Source organism: Natrix helvetica, assembly GCF_964273705.1.
Source record: "Natrix helvetica genome assembly, chromosome: 2".
NCBI classification, from domain to species: domain Eukaryota; kingdom Metazoa; phylum Chordata; class Lepidosauria; order Squamata; family Natricidae; genus Natrix; species Natrix helvetica.
In genome coordinates, this window is record NC_138552.1 from 33,175 (window position 1) to 49,172 (window position 15,998).

A 15,998-nucleotide genomic window follows, 5' to 3' on the forward strand; every position below is an offset into this window, starting at 1 on the left:
AGACAAGCATGACCGAGCCCCCCCCCCTCTGTCCTGTCCTGTGTCCTGCTGCTCTTTTCTTGCTCCTCAGAAGGAGAGTCAACCTGGAAAGAGGGGTGAATTTCCTGGCTGAGGGATCCGTCAATGGAACTGCTTGCCTCCTGGAGCTGTAGAGGAAGCTCCATTGCAGGAGGACTTCAAGACTAGGTTGGACAACCACTTGTCCCTGCACATCACGGGTGACAGGTTGTGATGACTCGCCCCCCCCCCTCACAGCTTCCCCTGATACCCCTTGGAGGAGGGTGAACTGGTCCCAGGCAGGGCTGGAGGGGAGTTGGCCAAGGGAGTTGGCTGAAGGGCAGCCCTCAGGACAGGTGGGGAAAGCCGGCAGCTGTAGCCAGTCAGGGATGAGGAAGAGGGACTCTGCCTTCTTCACCTGATCCAAGGACATCGTGCTTTCTTTTCGGGCCTCCTGAGTCCTCTTGTGTTGGAGATTTGATATTGCCTGGTGGGTTTATCTCATTTGGGAAACTTTTTTTTTTTAGAAAAAAAACCCCTTTATTAGAAATTTAAAACATTAAAATACAAATACCTTTAAAAATAATTTTGCATAAGTTACGATCCTTTTTTACAATACTAACATAACCATTTGTCATTCAAATAGATTTTTGTACATTCCTAAGTTTGGGAAACTTTCAAGTGCCTTGTGGACTCCTTGGCCATTGCTCTGTGGACTAGCATTGGTCTGCTTTTGGCTGAATTGGGACCGTTCTTGGATTTTAGTGAAGGCAGATGCTGGTGAATATTAATAATCCACTGGTTCACTTATGCAGACGTTGAAGAGGGCCAGGTCCAAGAGCGAACCTTGTCGTGCCCCATTGCATGCCTGCCTTAAAGTTTCTCTTGGATCCAATCAGAGCAACCTGCTCAGCCTCAGTTCCACACTTCCAACCTCACCCAGGGTCATCCTTCTGCCTTCCCTTTCATCCCCCACCCTGAGGGTGCCGCTCTGTCTAAGCTTGTCCAATGGCAGAGATGGTTGGGGGCAAAGGGCTTAATCGGTGACCTCCCCCCCCCAGCAGCTTGTCCTGCACAGAGACCCACTGAGAACCAGCTCAGTTCACAAAGTAGCCAGGTGCCCCGGCCCTACCAGGACAGATCTATAACTCCTGGGGAGAGGGTGCTTCCCACTGCTGCCCTATGGATCAGCTGCAGGTTCCCAACCGTCTTCCAGGACAACAGCTGTGTGGTCATAGAGACAAGAGGGGTCCAAAGCAGGAGTGACCACAAGAACAACTTTCCTTAAGCCCCCACCTCCTGAAGGCTTCTCAAATCAAGCCTGTCTGCATAGAGGAAGCCCCCTCTCCGCAGGACCAAGCCAAGGCAAAATAAGGGGGGGAAGTACTAGAAAAGGGCCCTTGAACCCCAGAGTTGGCTTTGGGGGTCCTACCCAGGGTCTCCGGGAAGCCTGCAGACTGGCACCCTGGGAGCTTCTGAAAGACCACAGAGGCTGATGCTGCTCAGGAAAACATTTTATTGGAGAAGAGTGGCTGATGGGTGAGGTAGGAAGGCTCACCCTTCCCCCATCCCCCCAGGCAGAAACCACGGGAGCCTGGCTCTCTTCACCCTCTCACTTGGTGCGGTAGAAAGTGTCCGTGCCAACCCTACAATGAAGCAGGAGGGAGGAAAATGTCAAAATTCGTGGTGGCATGACTGCTGTCCCCCCAGACTGAGCAACCCACCCACCCACACCCACCCCATTCCCTCCTTCCACCCACTCAGGTGACCATGGAAAAGAGGGGGAAATGGATGTTGCTGCTTCTGGGGTCGGTAGGGTCCTCAGCCACCCATTGCAGGCCCCATCTGAGGAGGGGAACGGCCCAGACCCCAGGAAGGCTGGTTGAAATTTCCAATGTCTTTGGTGGGCCTCCTTTGAAGAGACTCTGGAGGGTCCCGAGAAGATGGCCTCTTTGGAGGTGCAGGCCGTGTGCCTGGGGAAGCACCCTGGTTGCCTCTTAGCCGCATACAAATATAGGGGCTGTGCTGGCTCCTTCTCTCCAACTTGAGTAGAGCAATTAATGCCAGCTCTCCACGTGTTGCCAGCTGTGGGCCCACCCAACTGTGATGCCACCCAAACCACACTTCAACAGCTTGTCACTGAACCACCTCAAAAGCTTGAGGGGCTTCTTTGTGGGGGAAGTGGCAGAAACGTGATGTGCTGCTGCCAGCCTCTCCTGCTGGAGCTGCTCGGGGAGCTGAAATGACCCCGAGAGACACAAACCATTGGTGCCCCCTTTAAAGAGCCACTTGGGGAGGGGGAAGGAAAGAGAGAAGAAGAAGGGGGGTCCCAGGGACCTTCCAGTTAGGGGGCAAAGCAGTTCAGCCCCTGCTTTTCCTTACCGGGTTGCCCCCCAGTCCTCTGCCACAGACCCCACCTCCACACGCAGCAGCCAGGTGGTCTTCAGCTGCTCCTCTCCATCCTCGTCCAGGAAACACTGGCCCACAAAGACAGCAGTGGACTCTGAGGGAGGAATCGGCCAGAGACTCACTAGTAGGAAACTGGGTTATAGCACTGGGTGTGTGTGTGTGTATGTTCCATAGATCAACCCACCCAAATGATTTACTCCATGCTGGTGGCACCTAGAGGAGTCTTTGGGCAGCTCCAGCTATTGGGGGGGGGGGGCATTCAGTGAAAAAAAATCTGGAAGAGGCAGATCTAAGGAATGGGAGATCCACTAGATTCCCTCCCCCCTCCCCATTCTATTTGCTTCCACCCCAAATAGCGAGTGGCTCTACCAGAGAAGTTCCAGTTGACAGTGAAGCCGAAGGTGGGCTGGGCCCGCTGGTCTGCCTGGTGCTGGACGCCGTGCAGAGGGGAAGCCCGGATGGTGGTGTCGGTGGCAGCCATGGCCGTCAGGTAGGAGCCGCTGAACACCCCGGAATTGTTGCTGTCGGAGATGACCATCCTGGAGCCCTGGTCACTCACCCAGTTGCCACTCAGGACGCACTAAAGGAGGGCAGGAAAGCCGATCACGGGGCTGGCCGAGCTCGGCTGTCCAACAGGTAGGGAGGCTGGCAGCGCTGACTCTTTTTTCTCCGGGGAGCTCCCACGTGCCCGATCCCCCGGGCTGCCCACGCCGGGAGGGGGTGGCAGAGGCGGCCCATCCCAAAGCCCCGTCGGCCGAGGCGCCTGTCAGACTGCGCCCGCATCGCTCTGCCCTTTGCCCAGCGAGCGAGAGCGGCAGCCCCGGCGGCAACCTGCCGAAGTGGCGGCAGAGGAGCAAGCGCTCGTCCGTCCGTCCGTCCGTCGGGGACTCGGAGCCCCTGGCGCTCAGCGCGGCGGGACTGGGTGCGGCCAACCCCGAGGAAGCGGCCCCCTCTGCGCAGAGCCTGGGAGCGGGAGCTTTAGACGAGGGAGGCCGGGACCCTCTGCCCACAACTCCGCATCTCACCTTCCGCACGGCGAAGCGCCCCGAGTTTTGAGCTTCTGCAGAGGTGCAGGAGCAGCCGATCAGGAGAGCGAGGAGCCCCAGCGCTGCTGTGCCTATCGCCATGGTGCCCTCCAGGACTCGAGACTTGCCAGCCCCGGCGGGACGGCCCCTTATAAAGCCCCGCTTGGGCTAGCGCTGGCTACACCCCACCCCCCATGCAGCTGCCGCCTCCCCACACCCCTCGCGGCAGGGAGGTGCAGGATCCCCCCCCCCAGGAGACGGGCGCTTCTGGGAAATGGCTGGCGAGTGCTGGCCGTGACTTTGGCAGGCGAGGGCGGGGGGGGGGGGGCAGACCGCGAAGGCCATCGCGGGGCTCCCCATTTTTTCTTGGTCTGCTCTTCTGCCCGGAAAATGTGTCTGTTTCTGGCGAAAACTGCCGCTCTGCGGGGCGAAGGGTCGGGCTGCTTCGCTCAGCGATTGATCTCCGGGGGAAGCGGACCCTTCGGTGCCCGTGGTAGCCCAATCCTGGCTCCCCTAACTAACATCGCCAAGTCACTCGGGGAGGGGGGTGCAGCAGGTGGCCTTACATGCAGACTAGCAACAAAGGAGGCTATAGGGGAGCCCCAGGGGGGCTTGGATGCTTTGCTGGGCGGCCATTCACACACTCCCTTTGCCCCCCCCCCCCCAGGCGTTGCTTCCATTTCCAGAAGGGGGGAGCCAAGGGCAGATTGCAAGATTCGGAAGAAGCCTATCTGTGTGACCTTACTTATTATCCTTCATCTCTTCCCACTAGGCCAGCCTGCAGAGCGACCATCCTTGAGATCTGCGGGGCGAACAGCAACGTTTTGGCTTTCTGGCCCAGAAGTTCCTGGCTGAGACGCCTCCTTGTCGCCACTGGGGGCGGGGGGGGGGGAGGCTTCGGCTTGCTCTGAAGGTCGGCTCCTCACAAGGGCACTTTAAGCAGCTCCTATGGTTTGGCAGGCGGGAGGAGCCTCTGAGGGGCTTTTCTTGAATGCATGTGGGGGGGGGGGGAAGAAAATTTATCACCACCTTCCCCATTTCTCTCCCTCCTCCTTCAGATTCAGGACATGGCAAAAGTTTCCAGACAGAGAAGCAACCCAAAGGGCTCCACTGCAGGAGAGTCTTTGCAGCCCAGGGTTGACATGAGGGGTCCTTGGGGGTCTTGGAGCTTGGTTGTTTCCTTGCAGACGTCTCATGACCCAACTAGGTAATTTCATCAGGGCTAGGAAGGAATGGGGTTTCTCTCTCTTTACATTGCAGGGTCTTGCCCTGTCAGTCTTGGTTATTTGGGGATGGTCTTGGAGGCTCTTTGGAAACACCTGCAAGGAAATCGCCAAGCCCAGAGACCCCCAAGCAACCGAAAGGGGCTGCGAGGAGAATTGTGTGAAGCAAAGTCCCGGCTTGTTCGCAGACAGCAGCCACATTGACTGTAAAGCATTAAGCTGATCAGGGGGGTGGAGGGGAATCCGTAATTCACTTTTATTATTCTTTACTTTTAGTATCAGGGAGATGATGGGAAGAAGGAACATTATGGAGCACCTGGAGAGGCATTCTGCAGGCTCCCCATGGACTCTGGCCACAGTCTTCTCCAGTGACATCAGTGCCTCGGCTGCCATTTAAGCAAGGCCTGACATCAAAGAGGGCCACTCCTGGGCTGGGACCCTGGGGGAAATTGCCATACGGGGGGGGGGGGGGGAGTGGTGGCCCAACTTTGCTTCACCTAAAGCAGGGGGGTCAAAGTCACGATGACATATCACAACTTCCCCCCTTCACTAAAACGGGTGGGTGTGGGCAGGGCATGTCACATCTGGCCTGCAGGCCACGAGTTTGACACCAAATCAACCAATGTGACTGAATTATGTTGGTGATGCAACAGAAGTTTCTTTCATTCCCCCCACAGCAATGCCCTCCCCCCACTTTCTCCCACCAACGGAGAGCCTCCAGGTGGTGGCCTTCCCCTTCTTTTCCTTCCTCTAAAGCACCTGAATGGCACGGCCCCCAATCCTCCTCCCCTTTGCTCCAAGCGGCCCTCCAAAGCCGTTTGGGGGGGGGGGAGAGAAGGGTCTTGGCTGCTGCTCGTGGTGCTTCTGCAGCCCCCCTTTTCCTCTTCCAGGCATTGGTTTCAGAAGGGGAGAGCCAATGTCTCCCCCTCCCCCTGGGCCTGCCAAGGGCTGCCTAGACAGCTGCAGGACACCCCTGGGACCCTTTTGCGCTCTGGACAGGGAACTTGTGCACCGCCACATTGAAGAGGCGCCTTTGAAGTGCTTGGAAAGCAGCCGCGGAGCGACCCTCCTGCACCAGGCTTTCTCTCCGGCTCAGTTCCTTTGCCAGAAACGCACTTGGCTCTGCCCAAGACCCCCCAGGCCCAGGCAATCCCTCCAGTTGACCAGGTAGCCACGGGGGCCGCCAGCAAGAACCTAATTTCCCTTAATTATTGAGGGCATCTCCTCTTGGGGGGGGGTGGAGGGCTCATCAGCACTGGAGCTCTTCCTCCTTCAGCGTGGAAAGCAGTAAGAGCACCCAGCCTTCCCCCCTCCCCCCAGGGCTCCTCAGCAGCAGCCACAGCTGCAGGTGGTCTTGGCAAGGCCCTTTCCATTGGCAGTGTAGAAATGGCTGCTGCCCCAGCAGTCTTCCCGTCCAGTGCTGGGATTCCTGGCTGGGTGCAGGTGAGGTGGCGTCTTGCATCAGAGGTGGCCTTTGGGCAACGGTGGGGTCTGTGTGTCACATTTGGCCGCTCCCCTTGGTTCACGCTGTTGCCAGAAGAGGGTGTTCCAGACCCCACAGAGGCTTTCCACACCGTGTGGCGCAGAATGAAGATTGGCTGCATGGGGTCTCAGCTCAGCCTCCAGAGGGTGCTGCTCACTGGGCCTTTTCCCTCTGCATGGGATGCTGTGCCCCAAGAGCCACTCTTTGGGGTACATGGACTCCCACAAGAGGTGACCTCCCCTCCCCTCTATGGGGAAGCAGAGGCTTTCTCTGACCTTCCAGGAGGGCGGGGCTGAAGGCGAGCGGCTGCCAGGAAGCCCTCAGGGTGCCCAACCTGCTGCCAAGCTTTCCAGGAGGCTTCCAGCAACTCCTCCCCTCCCAACTAGACCCCCTCTAGAGCCACTCACATGGCCCGGCCTCCCCAGGTCCCAGCTGCCCCATCTCAGCCACGTCTGAACTATAATGGGCAGGCCAGTCCAGGGCAGGGCAGAGGTGCCCATTTCACAGGGCAAGATTGAGATGGAGTCTCACCTTCTGCGTTCGTGTGAACAAAGACAGGGGAAAGATGGAAGTGCACGGGGCCACTGAAGCCCACCCTTCACACAGGACTGGCCAAACTTCAAAGGTTTTCAGAAGGCGGTTTGCAGGCCACTCCCCCCCCTTGCCAAAGCCCATCTGCCCAGCTAGACGCTGCCCCCTCCCAGAGGACGGAACACCCGTCCCCCCGTCCCCAGAGGTCCCGGGAGAGTTTGGACAGGCTGGCAGAGAGAGCCTGGCAGCACGGCTGCAGCAAAGCCCCCGCCCTGGAAGATGCAGAGAAGCCCCCCCCCCCCCCCCCCGCAACAGCCTGGTCTGCAGGAAGGAGATCCATCTCTGGCAGACCAGGGGCACCCAGGCAACGGCCCCCTCCTGCCTCTGTATGCCACGGCCATCATTAAGGGTTCTGCAAAGCCCTCTTTCCAAGTTCAATTTATTTATTTAAATTAAAATTATTCAGCCTCTAAAAATAACTTCAGATTATACAGAACGTGATTGTGTGCAAATCAAAGGGTGTGTGTGTGGTGGTGGTGGTGGGAGTGTTGAAGATTGAAGAATGCCAAGACCTCTAAGCTGCCCCCTTGCCCAACAGCTCCGCTCTGGCCTCTGTCGGGGGGAGGGGCTTCCTTCATTCCGGGTGCACCCGTGGGCCTGCTCCTGCTCAGGGGGGCCAGGCGGAAGCGACAGCCTGCCCGCCTCCCCTGGCGCACAGGCCCTAGGATTTGGCCGCAGGTGGGGCTGGGAAGGGCTGCCCTTGTGCCGCCCGCCGCTCCAAGGCCAGCTGCATGCTCCAGATGCTCAGGGGGCGCATGTAGGCCAGCGAACGGAAGACCCTCCTCTCACAGTAGGCCTCGGGGGTCTGGAATGCCATGCCCAGCCGCTCCCAGACCGTCCGGTAGCAGCCCTCGGCGGTGCAGAAGCCCTCCTGCACCAGGCCCTGTGCCAGGCGAGAGGAAACCCAGTCAGCCAGGCTGGCACCCCGCCCCTCCCCGCCTCCCCCGTTCCCCCCCCCGTCACCCACCTCCTGGATCATGGTGGCAGCCAGTGCGTAGACCACACCGACCCACACCTCGTCCGACTGCAGGCTGGAGGTGTCCGGCGACCCTGAGGGACGCATGCCGTTCACCGCCCCCATGGTCCCTCCCGAAAAGCCCATCACGTTCAGCTCAAAGATGGTCTTCAAGGCACTGAGCACGTGGCTGCGAGGGAAAACCTGTGGACCAGAGGGGGCTTGTGGAGCCCTCCCCCGCTCACAACTCCCAAGGCTCCTGGCCCCCCTCCTCACCTCGGACTGCCCCTCGCCCAGCCCACACGCCCGTAGGAACCACTGCCCGGCCAGCTGGTCTGCCATGATGCTGTCCGAAGACGGGCCACGGCCACTGTCGTAGTTGTAGTACTTCCCTGCGAGGGAGAAAGCAGGTGGCTGGAGGCTCTTTCCGGCCCTGCTGACCCGCCCGGCTCGGCCCAGACCTACCGTTCCAGAGCAGTCGCTCAAATGCTGCCGTGCCCTTAGCCAGGATGCCCGAGTACCTCTCCTGGGCCGGCCCGTCTGCCAAGGCCTCCGCCATTCTGCACATCACACAAACGGACGCCAGCCAAAGGCCGCCACAGTAGGCACTGGCCAAGCAAAGGAGAGGAGGGGGTTGCCCAAAGGGAGGGTGAGAGAGGTGACCAGGCAGTCGGAGCTGCCCTCTTCCCTGGCATCAGGAGGGCAGGCAGCTTGGCCCAGGAATATGCTGCTGCCAGCAGCGCTCCCTGGGCTGGTGAGGAGGGTTGGGCAGGGGGCCACGGAAGAAAGAGCGTGGAGGGGGGGAAGCCCCTCGGGAGCAGCTCAGCCAGGTTGCTGTTGCCGACTGCCGGGGGCGGAAGGTGGCTCAATCCCCAGAGCCCGTCTCCTTAAAAGGAGAGCTCCACCCTCTTCCGACCTTATCCGCCTCGCAGGGCTGGCATTGACTGGCAGCGGAATCCCACAAGGCTGAGCTTGCTTTACTCCCCCCTCCCCCTCCCCCCACCAGCCCAAGGACCCTGTGCCTAGTGGTACCTCCTTCATTCATCCAGCCCTTCTTACGCCTCCGGCTACTTCCCACCAACCCATCCCCTCCCTCCCCCATGCGACAGGCGCAGAGGCCATGGAAGGAGCCGTGGATCAAGGCCACGTGACTTGTTGCCGTGGTGGTCCCCCCTTTAGTTTTGCCAGCTCTGCAGAGCAGGGCACCCGCCTCTCTCCTCCTCCTCGGCCTCATCCAGGCAGGGCACCAGAATACCCAGCCCCCTCAGCGGGGCAGCCTTCCCCCCCATGGAAGTGTGATCTCAGGACACCCAGCCAGCAGAGTCCAGCAGGAGCCCCAGGGACGCTGTGCAGGGGGAGGCAGGCGGGGGTCTTTGCAACTGCCTCAGCCGGTGGAGGCAGCAGGGCCCCCAAGGGGCTCAGCTGCCAAGGGACCCTTCCTCGGGGGGGGGGGCACAGGGGGACGACGACTCAAGCAGGAATTAGCCTTGAATGGTTGGAGAGCCGCCAGAGAACCAGGACTGACTCCCCCGGGTGGTCTTTTCCCCTGGGCACTGTGGGGGGAGGGTCTCAGGATCGTTGTTCCAAAGCCCTCGAGAGAGACCACCACCTACTGCTACTGAGGGGGAATAAGAACAGGCAGCAAGAAACGGCTGCAGGGCCAAAGAGCCCCGGGCCCCAAAAAAGCCCCGTGAGGCTGGAGGGGTGCTCCCTCCAAGAGGCTTTTCTGGGTGGGGTCCTAGGATTGGGGGGGGGGGGTGCAGGGCTCCTGGCCCGTCACCCACCTGGCTCCGGTGGCCACCCAGGCGTCGTAGGTTTGGTCAGCAAAGCCCGAGTTCTCAATGAGGCCGTCTCCGTCGGTGTCGAACCGCAGTTCTGAGTCCACCACCGCCTGAGGGAGGCAAAATGGTCTGAGGAGGGGTCCGTGGGGCCCCCGTGGGGCTGGAAGCCCCTGCCCTCCCCTGCACTGCACCTGGCAGACGGGCCACATGTCCCGCAAGAAGGCCCCGTCCTGCATGAGGAAGTAATCCCGGTAGACCTGCAGGACGAACTTCAGGTTGAGGTCCTTCCAGGTGGCCGTGTCGTGGATCAGGTAGGCGTTGATCCGCTGCCAGGGCTCGTCATCTGCCCAAGAGAGCGGGAGACGGTGTGGCTTTCCTCCCCCCTCCCCCTCCCCCAGCACTCCAAGCAGGGGCCCCAGGGGATTCCCCCCAAAGGCCACGACCCCTCGACCTCTCAGCTGCTGACAGCCTCTCGGGGGCTTTTGCTTCCTGTCGCCCACGCAGGCAGAAAAAGCGGAGGCCGCACAATCTACACCCCCCCCCCCCAACAGCCCCGCTTCCCCCAAGAGCGGCCCCAGGGGAAGCTGCCTTGGGGGTGCATTCGGGCAAATTGGAGACATCCCGCCTTGCAGAGGGGCAGCCCTCAGGAAGGCCCACCCCCTCCCCATGCAGCCAGGCCCCAAGCCGAGCGTGGGCAGCTGATGCGGTCCGTGCCGAGGGTTCTCTGGGAGCCCCTCAGAGCACAGCGAGGCCTGACCTGCATCCAGACACGAGGGGCTTTACCTGGCTCTCCGATGTCGTGAGGAACGACGTTGCGCAGCTTCACTGGGGCCGTCTGTCCACTCATGAGGTACTGCCGAGGGCGAGCGTCCTCATTCAGCACCGCAGCAGCTGGGGTAGGGCAGGGAAGCGCCATCAGCAGCTGTCCAAATGGCCGCCAGCCAAGCGCAGGCCAGGCCCTCGGGAGCATTCGACACGGCTCAAGGAGGCGCGTTCCCTCCCGCCCCTACCAGGGGCATCCCTCGACCCAGACCGCCTGCAGTGATGGCCGAGGAAGGCCTCCCGACACTCGGAGCCCAAGGGGGAGGGCACCCACCCATGTCGTACTGCAGGCTGAGCTCCAGCTTGGGCCACAGCATGGCAAGCGCAAAGGAGGCGTAGAAGTGGACATCGTAAGTGTTGTACATCCGATACTCCTGGCCTGGAAGGAGGAAGCGGCAGCGGCTGCACATCACACTGGATTCCCCCTCCCCAGCATCCCCCCCCCCCGGGGCCCAAAGCGAAGCTCACCTTCCAGATAGGCAAACCTGCCGTACTCTTGCAAGACTGGGAGCAGCTGGGAGAGGCCCCGGGTATCCCGCAGGGCCTCCCTGTCCTCGGGCAGCAGCTCCAGCCAGAGGGTGCCTCCGTCGGCCAGGAAGTAGAGCTCATTGAAGAGGGCCGACTTGTACCAGGGGGGCAGGTCGCTGCGAGAGGCACACAGGGGTCCTTCAATGGGTCCTCCTCTGAGGGGTGGACTCAGTCTGCCCAGAGACCCCCGGCAGGCCTGCCCACCTGGCCAGGGGCCCAGGAAGAGTGGGGACACAGCCACCCCTTCAGCAGAAACAACGCAGAGCTGAGGGGGGAGGCAGCCCCCACCATGCTCACAGAGCCTGGACAACCGGGGACCAGGGGTGGGGGGCAACCAGGGGTGTGGGTGGAGGAGACAGCCTGGAAGCAGCCTAGTTTGGCCAGAGTGGACTATGGTGGCTCCTCAGCAGAGGGAGAGCAGGAAATCTCTGGCCCTGGGCCCCTTCCTGCCCCTCAGAAGCCCCCCACCCACAGGGCGCTACCTGTTTGCCAAAATGGGCCCCTGCCAGGTCTCAATCCTCTCCTCCCAGGCCTCGTAGCGGCTCAGCAGATGGTGGGAGAGGGCTGGGCAGGCGTTCCCGTCGCTGCCAAAGAAGCGGGTGTACCACCTGCGGGCACAGAGGAAGACGGATGCTCAGCCAGCCAGAGCCTCGGTTGGGAAGCAAAGCCAGCCCGGCCCAGAGGTGCTCTCCCGGCCGCACACAGACCTGGGGACGGGGGTGTGGGGGGGAGAGCCGTTTTCCCAAGCGGTGCCTGGGAAACTGGGACTGTTGTGGGGCTGCTGCCATGGCTTTTGCCCCGGCTCCACAGGCCGGACAGCAGAGACAGCCAAAGGGTTGGATAGGCCCACAGGTCGTAGGATGCCCCCCCTGCAGTCTGGTCCTGAGACAGCCCTGTTTTCTGGATCAGGTGAGGATCAGCTGCATGCTGGCAGAGCTGTGTGGGTCACCCAAGTGGGCCCAACCCCAAAGCACAGAGACACCCCCCCTGCCCCCGGGAGCCAGCCCTCCCCAGGAAGCACTCACCGGCGATGCTCCTTCTCCGCCGATCCAAAGCGAATGCGAGGCATGTCCCAGGCCAGGCCCAGCTCCAGCCTCCCGTGACCCTGACCGGCCACCACACACGTGGCACACACGGCTGCTGCACAGACCTCCCCCTTCTCCGTGGGGGGGCTCTGACCTGCAGGAAAGCCCGAGCGTCAGGGCCCTGGCCTCCTGCCTGCCTCCGCCCACCCTACAGCCCAGGACTCACCCTGAGGGGATGCCAACCGGCCATCCGCCAAGAGATCCTGCCAGACCTCCTGGCCGGTGCCAGCAGGGTTGAAGGCCGTGAGGTGGGTGACAGCAACACCTGCCTGGGGGGGGGGGGGAGAAGGGAAGGACAGAGGGGAATGAAGAGCCAATCCCCTCCCTCCCTAGAGACAGGGGCAAAGATAGGCGGGGAGGAGCAAGAGGGCAGGGCAGCCCCAGAACAGGCTGCGGGGAGGGGGCTGGGGTACTAGCGAGGGGGCCTTCTACAACGCAGAGGCACCAGAGGTGGGGAAGGCAGCCACCACCACCCCCCTCGGGGCCTTGGAAGCAGAGGTGTGGCAAAGAAGCCACAATGGGGCTCTCTACCAGCCTGCAAGAGGCAGCTCCGAAGGGCACACCAGGCTGCTGTCCCAGCTGCTCCCATGGACCATCCCTAAGCCTTGCGGGGCCTCCGGGGGGGCCTACCTTCTCCCGGGCAGAGATGGCCAGGGTGTAGGGGTTTGCAGGGGTCACGTGGTGCAGCATCACCCCACGGACGCAGCTGCCCCCCTTCTCCACGCTGAAGGGCTCGTTCCAGTGGCCACCCCGGTGGTCCTCCTTGGTCTCCGTGCCATTTTGAAAGGTGAACATGATGGAGACCTCCACCTCCTCTGCCCCCTCATTCTCCACCTCCCAGACGAAAGCGCCCACGGGGAGGCTGGAGTCCTAAGGACGCAAGACGGGCGGCTCGTCTGGGCTCAGTCCAGCCCCCTCCGCCCCCCCTTCCCTGCAGAAGCACCTGAGGGCCACCAGATTAAGAAGCGACACCCCCCCACACGCGCGCGCGCGCGCACACACACACACACACACACTATCCAGAAGGAAAACCTAGTCCTGGCTAGGCAGCCTTGACCATCCCGTGGAGAGCCAGTCCTCAAGCTGCAACCATCTGTTCAGTGGCCAAAGTTACAATGGCGTTGAAAGAAACGACCTGTAACTGGTAATTCTCGCCTGCAACGGTCCCAGCATTCCCACGGCCAGGTCACCCGGATTCCGGCACCCGGATTCACGTCTTTACAACGGCAGCAGCCTCCTGGGGCCACGTGGTGCCCTTCTGCGACTTTGCCAGCCAGCTCCAGACATGGGGGAGACCAGGTCCACTTAAGATTGGTATGATTCACTTAACAACAACTGCCGTGACTCACTTAACCACGATGGCAGAGAGATCGTAAAGTCGGATGAAACTCACTTAACCACCACCTTGGTCAGCAATGGAAATTCTGCTCTCGGCTGTGGTCGTAGGTTGAGGACTACATAGGCAGCTTTTCATCTCCTCCTTCCCGGACGGCCTCCCCCAGCCCCAGATTCTGGATGAGCCCACTCCCCTTCCTTCCATTCCATCGAGCCCCAGCCCCTCCAGTGTTCCCCCCTGCTGGCCCCCTGGCTCAGGGAGCCCAGAGACCGGTTCCTGCGGCATGCCGATCACCAGGCCCGGGATGAGGGGCCCCGCCCCAGAGACCTCGACCCATGGCAGCTTTTGCCAAAGGGATGGCTGGCTTCCCGGGGACAGAGGTACCTCACGGACAGGCCCCCGTTGTGCTTGTGGGTGGCCTCTGGGGAGCTACCAATGACAATGCTGCCTTCATCCTGGCCCCCCTGCCCACTCCCCGAGGCTTTGGTGGGCTGGCTGCGGGGGAAGGGAATGGGGGTGTCCCTTGTTGAGACCCTCTACCTTCTCCTCCTTGCCTGGAATCAGTTGGGGAGGGGGTGTGCAAAGGCCAAGCCCTAGGCCCGTTTGTGTGTGCGTGTTTGTGCATTTGGGGTCTCTCAGCTCTCCTTCACACCTACAAGCACCCCTAGGGGAGGTCATTCAACAGCATGGGGATCTTTTAATACGGCAATGAGACCCTCAATTTTGCATGCCTACCCGGGCATCTTCAGGGGCATCTCCAGCGCCCGGAGGCCGGGATGGTTGGGGTGGGGGGATTGGCAGGGATTCAACCCTAGCAAGACAAGGCGCTCTGGGCTTTTGGGTCTCCCCAGAATCTGTAGAGTTGTTACCCTTAACTCTTGATGGGAAAGCACCGGAGGTCCGGCTGCTGCTGGGGGAAGGAATGGCAGACGTGGTAAGCAGGACCTTTGTCCAGGACTATCTTCCACTCTGCTTGCACCCATTCCTGTACCGGGAGGCCACGCTCGGGCTTCTCCACGCCCCAGTTGCTTCCCTTTGGATTCCCGCAATATTCTGCGCATAAGACGACCCTCAAAACTCCCCCCAGAAATTTCAACCAGCCGAGAACATGGCAGTGCATGTAATTTGTGTTTTCCTGTGCAACATGGCTGCTGTGCTTTCCCAGGGCAATGCAAAACGCTAATGATCAGCTTCAAAGGCAGAGGGGCACAGCCGCTGGTTATCGGACTGCCTCTCCTGGAGGGTACATGGACGAAGAGCCAGGGCCAGCCTCCCTCCTGCCCAGGCAACGCCGCCCTTTCTGGCTGAGCCCTTCCCTCCCCGTGGCTTCCCTTGGCCCCCGACCTCCGGTGCCTGGGAAAGGGGTTGCGGGGGAGCCCAGCCATCCACTCTACTCCCTCCATCAGCTCCTTTGCAATTGCAACCTCCCCCCTGAAGTTACACTTGAGACATCACTCAGCCGTCAGGCAGATTTGCCATGCAGATTATGAATTGCATAGCCCAGGGAAGTTCTGCCTGAGCAACAGGATGAGGCAATTTGCCAGAGCAATTAATTGCAGCAGGTGTGTGGTTGGGAAGCCAAGGCGGGAGGGGAAGGAGGCAGCGGTGCCACAGCCGGCCCAAGGAAGAGAGCCCTGGCTAAGGGAGGCCCACCCTACCACACACATGAGAAGCCCCAAGCCCGAGGCTCCAGCCACTGCCGGCCCGGCCTTCCCCGCCCCCTCGGCTCCCCCGGGAGGCTCACCTGGTAGTCGTGCGGGATGACGGGCGTGATCTGCCGGCAGGTCAGCACCACCTCCTGCCCAGGCAGCTGGTAGACGGTCCAGGCCCGCGGGTAGAGCGCGTGGTAGAAGGCGTAGTGGCCGCAGAAGCCCCAGTTCCAGTCCTGCAGCCGGCTGGGCCGCTCGGGGGAGAGCACCTGCTGGTAGACCGTCCGGCCCTTCCGCCGCAGGCAGACCGTGAACTGGGCGGGGAGGGAGGGATGGAAGGAGGGAGGCCGCCGGTCAGGGCGCCGCACGGAGGCCGCACGGGGAAGCCCAGGACGCCCCTCTCCTCCCCCGCCTGACCCACCTGGTCCGCCGCCACGGCCCGGTGCTGGTACAAGCCCGGCGAGAGTTGCCACCTGCAGAAGTCCCCGCGCCAGCCACGCGTGACAGTGCCGCCGCCCAGGCCCCCCAGCGGGCAGCCTGCGGAGAACGGAGGGAGGGACGGTTGGACGGCGCCCACCGGCCCCGGCGCGGCCCCCGCCCCTCGGGCGGCCCCTACCGTAGATGGGGCGCAGCGGCTGCGGCTGCAGCAGGTCGATGAAGGGCAGCCGCTTCTCCACGCGCGTCTTCCGGTACCACCAGCCCAGGTACCTGCGGGGGGAGGGGAGGGTCAGCCGGGGGAGGGGAGGGGGGTCCCCGGTCTCCCTCAACCCCCCCTCTCGGCCGTGGAAGGGGCCCCCACCTGAAGGCCAGCCCCAGGTGCCGCAGGGCGTGGGCGGGGGAGACGTCGCCGGCCTGCAGGGGCTTCCTGCGCTCGCCGAAGCGGTGGGCCAGGCACAGCCGCCACCCGAACCGTGGCACCCCGCGCCCCGCCGCCCGGCCCTCGTAGCGGCTCATCAGCTCCGCCGCCGCCGCCTCCCCGTCCCCGCGCGCGCCCCGCCCGCAGCCCGCGCAACCCCCAAAGGCAGCCATGGCGGGAGCGGCAGGTGCGGAGCAGTGGACTCTCCGGCGGCGCCAAGCCGGAAAGCGGAGAGGGCGGGGGCAGGTCCGGCGGCCC

General features: G+C 62.1%; 2 protein-coding genes across 2 annotated transcripts; both read right to left on the minus strand.

Annotated features, from left to right (window-relative positions):
* Positions 1-1,535: 1,535 nt before the first annotated feature.
* On the minus strand, positions 1,536-2,965 carry LOC309388125 (avidin-like). The gene is made up of 3 exons (XM_081945162.1): positions 2,776-2,965; positions 2,380-2,500; positions 1,536-1,643 (listed from the first exon to the last, which is right to left on the minus strand). The coding sequence occupies exons 1-3, from the start codon at positions 2,942-2,944 to the stop codon at positions 1,610-1,612; spliced, it is 324 nt and encodes a 107-aa protein (XP_081801288.1). The 5' UTR covers positions 2,945-2,965; the 3' UTR covers positions 1,536-1,609.
* A 4,130-nt stretch (positions 2,966-7,095) lies between these two features.
* GBA2 (glucosylceramidase beta 2) lies at positions 7,096-15,913 on the minus strand (the record flags this gene model as incomplete). Its single annotated transcript, XM_081941625.1, has 17 exons — positions 7,096-7,611; positions 7,696-7,887; positions 7,960-8,075; positions 8,149-8,291; positions 9,468-9,574; positions 9,656-9,807; positions 10,248-10,355; positions 10,561-10,665; positions 10,755-10,930; positions 11,297-11,422; positions 11,840-11,993; positions 12,066-12,168; positions 12,530-12,769; positions 14,980-15,198; positions 15,306-15,421; positions 15,501-15,592; positions 15,684-15,913. The coding sequence occupies 17 exons, from the start codon at positions 15,911-15,913 to the stop codon at positions 7,390-7,392; spliced, it is 2,601 nt and encodes an 866-aa protein (XP_081797751.1). The 3' UTR covers positions 7,096-7,389.
* Positions 15,914-15,998: the final 85 nt, after the last annotated feature.

What these genes read in the sequence shown, in the direction of transcription:
- LOC309388125 (XM_081945162.1), bottom strand. Translation starts at nt 2,944, where the DNA reads ATGGTCATCTCCGACAGCAACAATTCCGGGGTGTTCAGCGGCTCCTAC. An exon ending in TGTCAACTGGAACTTCTCTG is followed by an intron (nt 2,501 to 2,775) that starts GTAGAGCCACTC and finishes TTCCTCCCTCAG; the next exon opens with AGTCCACTGCTGTCTTTGTG. An exon ending in GAGGACTGGGGGGCAACCCG is followed by an intron (nt 1,644 to 2,379) that starts GTAAGGAAAAGC and finishes GCTTCATTGTAG; the next exon opens with GGTTGGCACGGACACTTTCT.